Here is a 9243-nt window from a genome sequence, read left to right as displayed (position 1 = left end):
CATCAGCAGAAGAGGAGGCGCACACTGCACACCGGCTCAACGCACATCTGCTCCTCTAAGTGCGGAGTCGCATCATCATCTGGTGCTAATCGACCGGCAAAAACGAGACGATATGAGCTGCAACTCTGCTTTTGACACCTGACTTCCCCACCAACGTCTTTCCGTATGTCTGTGGATTAACTTTGCGGGGGATGCAGTCATTGTGTCGAAAAATGAGCGTAACTCTCGGTTCCCGTGGATGATGATGTCCCACGATGAACACAGGTTAGTTGCTAACATTTTTATTAATAGTTCGTTTCGCTGTCACAGTCAAATAACGTGTTTTTGGGGTGTAGTAAAGTAGATCACGTGCTTATGTTTGTGGGACTGTGGTTTAATTTAAAATCATTGATTAATTGGTGAATGACCGGATATACGTTTTTTCACCTGAAGTATACCAAGAGAGCTCAAATTTAACTTAAAGACTTAAAGTTAAATTTGACCTCTCCAATCATTGCTTACAGTTTAAGCAATTATTGTCTGATTGCTTTAGAGGGTAAATGTACTGAACATTAGAACTTATCATTTCAATTTATTACATAAATATTTCATGATAGGGTCACACACAATTTTTTTTAAAAGCATTTTCAGTATCTGCAGAACTTTTACTGTGTTTACTGAGAAAAAAACATGCACATAAGGTAAACTGCAAGTTAACTTGGAATATATTTAAATGCCTTCACAAGTAATAGCCTTCCTTTTTGTTGCATGGTCATTGTGCGCTTGCATGTGCCCATGCTTAAATACGGTAGTGTTGTTATGATTGTTCAGGTCGGATTTCACTATGTGGACATTGTCTTCAATCATATCCTGTTTTTGGAATTGCCAAGGTCCTACTTACTGTCTGTCACCTTTTTTGATTTTCAAACATTTGCTTGACTTGAATTCTTGTTGCATAATTCATATCCTGTTGTTTGCAGTTGGGTGCTTTGTCAGCCTGGAACCCTTGTTTTTCTTTTGTTTTATTGTTCTTTGACATACTCAAAGAGCCTTTTCAGCAGCATTGTGCGTGTGTGCGTGTGTACCTATGTGAGTGTGTTTATGTACTTTCAGTGGAAGAATGACGAGAAGGAAGTCCATTTGTGTTGTGAAAATGTGTACTCTTAGACATTCATGGTGACTGGAGGTCTGCTAATGTCCTTCCTGTGGATATCCTGTGTGGACTCCTTCAAGAAAAGCACAGACGAAACTAAACTGTTTTTCAATAAATAAAAAATTGGTCTCACATAAGATATTCAGTATTTCACGAAAAGTGATGGACACGTCGAGACACAGTGTCTAATAGGATGTGCGTCAGGGCAGGTGCTCAATAACAGGAAGCGACAAGGGGTGTGCACACTTTGTTAAGAACGGGTGTGTTTCATGATAATTCTAAACTTCATGAGCAGTGATCATCTCAGCTAACGCTCAACTGTGTGTATTTTTGAAGAGGAATATTGCATGACTAACCTTAGCCAATTAAAATTTTCCCCCTTTTTTTCTGGAGTGCGGTATCAGACAAGCTACTGTTTAGTGTGAACCTGTAACAGGCATGTATCATTTCCCAGACAGGGAGATGTTATTGTTTCTCCTCAAAGTACGCTTTGGTTCTGTTGTTTTTCCTGCTGATAATGTCCCCTGCAGCATTCTGCATGTCACTGACTACTAGACAGGACATGGCTTCCCCTTCACATTCTATAGAGAAACAGGGCTCTTTGTGTGTTTATCTGTGTTTATCTACTTTAAGTCAAAGAAGTACTCTTTTTTTTATGTAGGATTTTATTTGACATGATTTTTATTTACTCTCTTTACAGATTTCCAAAATCCGCTGCAAGTTCCTCGACCAAAGGTCCGAAGTCATTTGACCATCAAAGTGCACTCCAAACGAATGCAAAGGCCTTGTCCCCCTGTTGCCCCCAAACCCAAAGGCTTCTATGTGTTTGTACCACAGGGAGAGCAATGCTGTCCTCAGAGCCTCACTAATGGAGACCTGCTCCATTCTCATGGGGACACAGGTTTTAATAAGGCTGATAAAAACCAAGACAATGAGGGCAAAAGTGAGACGGAGGAAGAGGTCAATGGTGTAAGAGGAGACATTGAGGGCAAAACAGATAATGTGGAAATATTTAATAAGAATAAGGATGATGACATTGAAAGCATGGGCTCTGAAGGCACACTTATAGAAGATGATGGTTTGACTGCAGACACCCCCGACGATGCGAATCCTGACAATGACTCAACTCAATCTTATAGTGGCCAAAACAAAGCTGCTTCTCCTCCTTTGTCTCCTGCAAATGAAAATGAGAACGAGGAAAGCAGCAATCAAGAGTTGAGTGGAAAGACTGACAAACACTTAGATGAACATCTAGTAGAACAACAGCTTAATCAAATGCATTCACTGAGTCTGGGTGAGACAAACTGCGTTACATTTAACTTGCCCCCACATAACAATGAGATTGAGATGGGAAGATTTGTGTTTGGATTCCGCACACTCTCGACTGTAACCGAAGAGTATCCCTATGATGTGATTGGCCCCACAGATGACACCAGTGATACATGTGAGTCTTGTGACCCAGGTGAAAGTGCTGATGCTGAAGTATGGCAACCAGAACGGGCCACCAAAGATGTCTCTGGCTGCTTCCGTTTCACATCCAGCAATGAAGATGTGTTTGGCCCGTATTCCGTCATTGAATCTGTCCCATCAAATAAAACTTGCACTGCTGACCCCGAATGGGGGGAGGATGATACTGATGAAAATCAATTAAATGTTGAGCAAACTTCAGTGGCTTCACACCCGGAGCCTTTCTATGTGTCATCAGATGACGTGGACCAACTCGAAGATAAGCAAGCCCTCATAGATCAGGCTGAGGTTGAGGAGGGAGCTGAACACTGGAATCAGCAAAAAGACAAAGCAAATGACACTGAGTCAGCAGATGAGTATGCAGACATTGAGGATTCTTCCTGTCCAAAAGCTGATGACTTTGAGCAGTTGGAATGTGTCTCGTCAGAAGATTATGTGGAAATTGGTGATGAGGATGAAGAGGAAGAGCCAGAAAAGAAACAAGTTAAAGGAAAAAGTATAAAAGAGAGAACAGCTCAACGAGAACAGGCTTTCCTCAGTCAAAGAAGAAGCTGCCAGCCTCGGCTCAGGTTATGCAATATCACTGTGCCAAAAGACTTGGACCTGGGCCGCACCCCGGAGCTCACCAACAGGGTGGTTTTTGCCCACACCACTGAGGCGTTTGAAGAAGACATCGAGGAACTGGACTGCCATATTGTGCCTTTCTATGAGGACTCTGACTCAGAGACCGAAGAGCATATTTATGAGGAGGCTGGCTTTGACTCTGAGGGCGAGAACTTTTTGAATCTAGAGAGAAAGACTATTGTGACACGTTCTCGCTCTTATTCTGGGAAAGTTCCAGGTTACGTCCCAGAGACTGTGCCAGAAGAGACAGGCACTGAGTACCAAACGCATGACTACTGCACAGTGTCCTTGGACCAGAACAGTGATCCAATCAGCAAGTCCCAAACACCTGCAGGGGATAACTGCCTAATCCCATCTACAAAATCCCGCCAATTCCTTTTGTACTCTCGATCAGCGGGGAGTCCGGAATTGTCCTTGGCTGAACAATCTCTACTCGACGAGCTCAAGATCAAGAGGAAAGATGACACTCTTTCGCTTCCTTGTGTCATGACTTCTTCTGGAAGTTTCTCCCAACATAGTCACAAATCATCCAGCGGTGTTTCTACACCAACTTCTGTAGTGGACATTCCTCCACCCTTTGAACTGGCATACATCACCAAGAGACCAGTAACCAAGAGCTCCCCTTCCCTTTTGATCCAGCATGATCCAGATGACAAACTCAAGAAGAAGAAAATCTCCTTTAAACGCTTTCTGGCTCTGAAGTTCAAAAGGAAGACAGACTCAAAAGGTTTCAATGATGGTTCCGTCCGTTCCTCTCGGTCTTCTTCTGAGTCTAGTCATCACGGCCCTGCAAGAGTCATTGATCTTGACCATAGAAGCACCGCCAGCTCCCCTCAACTCCAGCCTCCTATTGTAAACCCCCAGCAGCCTCCCTCAGACCTTACATCAACGTTTGCCTTCTACAAAGATCATCAGAGGAGGAAAGGTGACCTTAAAGCTTATGGCAGAGGCGTTTCCAGAGTTGAGTCTTTTGAGGAACGGTCGCATCGCTCTGCCATGCCGCTGCCTTTAACCAAACCGCGCTCAATCTCCTTCCCCAGTGCAGACACTTCTGACTATGAAAACATTCCTGCTATGAGTTCAGACTATGAGAACATCCAAATTCCAGGCAGGCCCACCAGATCACACACTGTAACAGAGTTTTTTGAGGATCCGAATCGCATGACAGCGCCTTGCAATGAGAATGATGGATACGTGGACATGAACAGTTTCGCTGGGATAGACAACAAACCCTCAAAAGCAGACGCCGAAAGGTACAGTACATCTTTACAAACTTTTTTTTAAAAAGTATTTTCACAAACAAATATTCTACCTTTTAGAGGTGCACGATCAATCAATCAATATCAGCCCCAATTTCATTTCATTTCATGTCTCATTTCTCTCTGTAGAGGTCTGAAAATGTCAACCACTGTCCTCACTGCCATTGACAGTTATAGATGTCAAAAATTAATTTGAACTATTTCTATTAGTTTAACATTTTTACACTTTTTTTTAACAAGAGTATGAAAACCTAGATTTTTTGAATTGTTCATTTAGAACAGATATAAAATTTGGGAGTTAACTAGTGAGGTCACGCGATTAATTACAATTAAAAATTGTAATCGCCTGACGTGATTAAAAAAAAAGATTAAAAATGAGGGGCGTCAGGCGATTAAAATTTGTAATCGTAATTAATCGCATGACTTCACTAGTTAACTCATGATTAATCACAAATTTTCTGTTCTAAATGTACAATAAAAAAATTCTAGGATTTCATACTCTTGTTAACAAAAGTGGATTTTTTTTTTAACTAATAGAAATAGTTCAAAGGAATTTATGGCAGTGAATGAGCTAATAGGCTTTTAATTTTTATTTGCGAGAACTGGTTCATGTGCGGTTAAAGTAGCCTGTTTGTAATAATTCATAGGTATTGTTCCATGTTTTACATTAAAACAAGAGTGGAACGTTGAAGGTTGATTATGAAAAAAAAACACGGTGCCTCAATGTATTTTAATCAGAGTTTAGTTTTTGGTAAATGAGTGGATTTTAAGCATTTCTGTTATATCCATTTATGATGCAGACAGTAATAAACAGATTGACTATAGATAATCCTTAGACCCCTGTCCATCCCCCCGAGACTATTTAATTTGGGAAACAAAAAAATTGACATTGCATGCTCTGGATTACACAAAGTGTTTTTTATTGGCATAAAAACTGAATGCAAGTGTTAATGTATTGTAATGTTAATGTGTCTATTTTTGTAAGGCATTACAAATTATTATAGTGCAAACAATACGACCGAACGCTATACAACATTTTCAAGTTTGCGCTCACCTGCAATGTTTGTAGTCTTGTAAGAATCACTCTAATTGCAGTCTTGACTCTTTAACGGTGTAATAATGTCCTACAAAGTCTCAGAGATTCTTACATGAGGCTGAGTGAGACCTACCGCTTGTAAAAATCTGTTAAATGAGAGATTACCACCCTGATGGTCCTTAGGATAGCCCTCGTGAGGAAGCTTTCTAATGTTTCATAGATTTAGAGGTCAGTTTGAGTGCATCTGCCTCCTGTGAAGATTTGAAACGATAGAACATATAAAAGCAATAGCTCACTGAGCAGAGATGATTCACATTACATAGTCATTATTAGCTGCAATCAAAGCAATTAAAAGTAAGTGGGAGGGAAATGGGGGAAGGGTATTAGCAGTAGAAGAGCATATTTTAAATAAGAAATAAGAGCGGTACATGTACAATTAGATGGAGTCCGAGGCGTGAGAAAACAAAAGAATAGTGGAGTAAATGAAGAGGCAGCTAAAACAAGAGAAAAGGGAGAAAGCAGTTGCACTGTAATTGCTCTCCTGTACCTGACAGTTATGGTTAAGTTTAGAAGTGCTTTTATTAAAGTAGCACTCTCACGGGTGCCTCTCTCTCCTTCATTGGACCCTCGGGGGACCGCGTGCTTTACTGCAGTGTGTGAGGGAGTGAGGAATCACCGTGGTCAGGCAGTGCCAAATTACCTCAGCCTGACCAGCAGCTTCAGTTGCTAAGAGGCCACAATCTTTCCCATTCCTAATTAAGTAGTAGTGCTTGATGACCTGTGTGTGGTCAAAAACACGGTCCATTACTGTCCACTCTCCAAAAGACTTCAAGACAATCTTGGAGTGGATAACCTCCATCCTGATTTTTATGTCCTGAACACCCTTTCTCTTTCAAGTTTTTTTTATTCAGCAATGAATGTTATCTTGACTGCTCTTTATATCGATTTGAGACTGTGGCAAGAAATGTGCAGTGGAAAGAAATATCCTTCTTTGACAATGGGGAAGATTAATAACCCATTCATTTGGTAATTGTATTTCATTTAGGCACAAATTGAAATATTTAGATTTAGATATTTACGGTGCATTTGTTGCTCAGTGTGAGTCCATGTGATTCACTTATATATATACACGTTACCAAATACATTGGAGTGTGTTTGTCATCATATATTTATTAAATTCAAGAACCCACACACAATTGAACTACTTAACCAAAGGAAAGTATCTACAGCTTAATAGTTCTTGTTGGGAAATATAAGTTCAATATATAGACATAAAAAGATGGTTGAAGAACTGCAAAGATGCTGTTGCAGGAATGATAATTACATCAAGTCATTCTGTTCATCACTGTCTGTGTGCATGGCTACAATCAAGAGATAGGAGAATTTATTTTGAAATTAACTTTAAATTTATATTCATTAATTTCCTTCATCGTACAGAGCAAAGTAATAATACTGCCTGAGAGAGGTGTGCTTTAGTAGTGGATGTGCGGATATATATAGGCCACAGCTGGTGGCACCCAGTGCACTCAATTAAGCGTTGATTGCAAAATGGCATCAATCCAAACTCAACTCGATATAAAATAGCAAAACTTATCCAAAGAATGTGACTGATTTAATAACTCTTTATGCCAATCCCTTCTCAGTGTATTGTTACAGGCATCAACATTGTGGTTACTTCTGCCAAAATGAATACACAACACCATTTATTCAAATGTACTTTAAACTGATAAATATCATCATTTGTTGCGTTTTTGTTTTTCACATAGATTCACTGTGTACTGTTTTTCTCTCAGTGATGTTATCGATGCGGCTCATTGTGAGTTGGAGAGCTCATCGCACTCACTATAATGCAACGAGCCAATCGGTCGTGTCGCCTCCACTTCATCACATTTCCCCTGGAGAGCCTTGTGTTGCCAGAGCCACTCCTTAGTGTGTCTAGAGGGGCTGGTTAATGCTTATTTGAATGCAACTGCATACCATCTATTTTTGAACGCACAACCCTTTGTGGGTATATTGTACTCTAAACTTTAATTTCAACATAAGCATGCTTCCAGGCTGGCCATCTTACAATGGCAGTGATTGATTGGGAACACAGCCAGTGTGGTCAATGTGACACAGAGAAAGAAAAAAAAATCTGTGGTGAGAATTACCAAATGGTCTCACAGCATTGTAGACAAAGCAAACTTGCAAAGGCGGTGAAGTATTTCAAGTGTAGTTTCAAAGCTGTTGAGCAACAAATCTCCATGTTGTATGGTAACATTGCTGTGACTTTATCAGGTTAATGAAATAATCATGTTCATTTACAAGCTAGTATGATTTACTAAACTCACTAATGATGCGAGCCAAGGTATTTTTCTGCAAGAGTGTGTGTCGAGTGTGCATGTGCTTTGTCAAACATGGCACCCTTGCTGAGAACGCTCTCTTATTTAGCCAATTAGCAGTGTGGCAACAAATGAGCAGTAAACAACATTTTGGCAAAGAAAGTGCAGGATATGCGATTGTAAGCAACTTTGCGACCATTCGTTGACCCCAGATGCCACTTTTAGTCATTTCCACTTAACAAAGCAAATGTGTAGTTGCGCCGTTATACTGTTATGCACAGTTAATTTTGTAATGGAATTATCTGCGTAGCACAAATCTTTTTTTCTGTGCAGATTCCTGCTAGGGCCGTCATGGCTGTCTGTGCTATGTTATGGGATGAAGGAGTTCCCTTATGTGTATTGTTGTACTGGGTGGTGGCTCTGTGGTGAGGTGGTGGACAGGGTGTGTCTCTGGCTCACCAGGCAGACTCCGTGCCAGGCATTCTTAGGTCATTGCCAGGTCATCCCCGGGGAGAAAATGTCCAGCCTGGACGCTGTTTACAGGAAATGCAGGACAAGGGTCAGACTGTGGCAGGAGACAGGGAGAGGGAGACATGACTGGAGATAGCATGAAAGTGTAGAGGAAGAATGTGGCCATGGCGTGCTGGCATGAAGGTTTGTAGACTCTGAGGTGTGGTCTTCACAAAAATGCTTGGTCTGCTTTTTTAGTGTTAGGTTTTCAGGAATTCTTGTTCAGACACACACAATTGAGACCTCTTGATCTTTGCCACATTAGGTGCAGTTTTTACAACCTTTTACCTGCCATGTTGCAGGTAGTCTGAGAAAAGTCGGACCTGTATTATTAGAACATCATGCGATATCACATTAGAAGCACAAGCGCCACAGGCAACACATAACCGTTACAAAAAGCAGCAAGCAATTTAAAACTAAAGCCTTCAATTCTCACAATTCCCCCATCAGTATTCCTTTTGTTGTTTATTGTGGCGGAAAAAAACTATTCTCTTGTACCTATTTTCTGTAATAGTGCCATTAGAAGTGGAAAAAGCCTTTGTGATTGCACTTAATATATTTTTTAATTCAACTAAATTACATAATGCAGGCATCATCAAATGAACTAATTTAAATATAGGTTCTATTTTTAGAAAAGCATTTTGCACTCTAAATTTCAGCAAATGTACTTTGTTGTGGTATAAATAATATATTCCATCCATCCATTTACTACCGCTTATCCGGGGTCAGGCTCCTTCACCACCACAAACCGATTCAGAGCCCGCATCACTGCAGACACTGCACAGATCTGCCTTTCGATCTCCCGCTCCAACCTACCCTCACTCGCGAACAAGACTCCAAGATACGACCCGGAGCGAGCACGCCACCCTTTTCCGACTGAGGACCATGGTCTCG

The 9243-nt window shown here is 40.9% G+C and overlaps 1 protein-coding gene across 2 annotated transcripts in view; it reads left to right on the top strand.

Annotated features, from left to right (window-relative positions):
- Positions 1 to 9243, top strand: part of fgd5a (FYVE, RhoGEF and PH domain containing 5a) — a 42599-nt gene continuing 33356 nt past the window's right edge. For both annotated transcript variants that reach the window (XM_086087743.1, XM_086087742.1), the window contains exons 1-2: positions 1 to 264; positions 1833 to 4476. In XM_086087743.1, the coding sequence (XP_085943869.1) occupies positions 255 to 264; positions 1833 to 4476 (2654 nt within the window). In that variant the 5' untranslated portion in view covers positions 1 to 254. The remainder of the gene's footprint in view (positions 265 to 1832; positions 4477 to 9243) is intronic.

This window comes from Leptonotus elevatus, chromosome 10 (genome assembly GCF_054856555.1).
Source record: "Leptonotus elevatus isolate MCC_2025b chromosome 10, RoL_Lele_1.0, whole genome shotgun sequence".
In the NCBI taxonomy this organism is placed as follows: Eukaryota; Metazoa; Chordata; class Actinopteri; order Syngnathiformes; family Syngnathidae; genus Leptonotus; species Leptonotus elevatus.
Note: the sequence above shows the minus strand (reverse complement) of the source record. Positions and strands in the feature narration are given on the sequence as shown.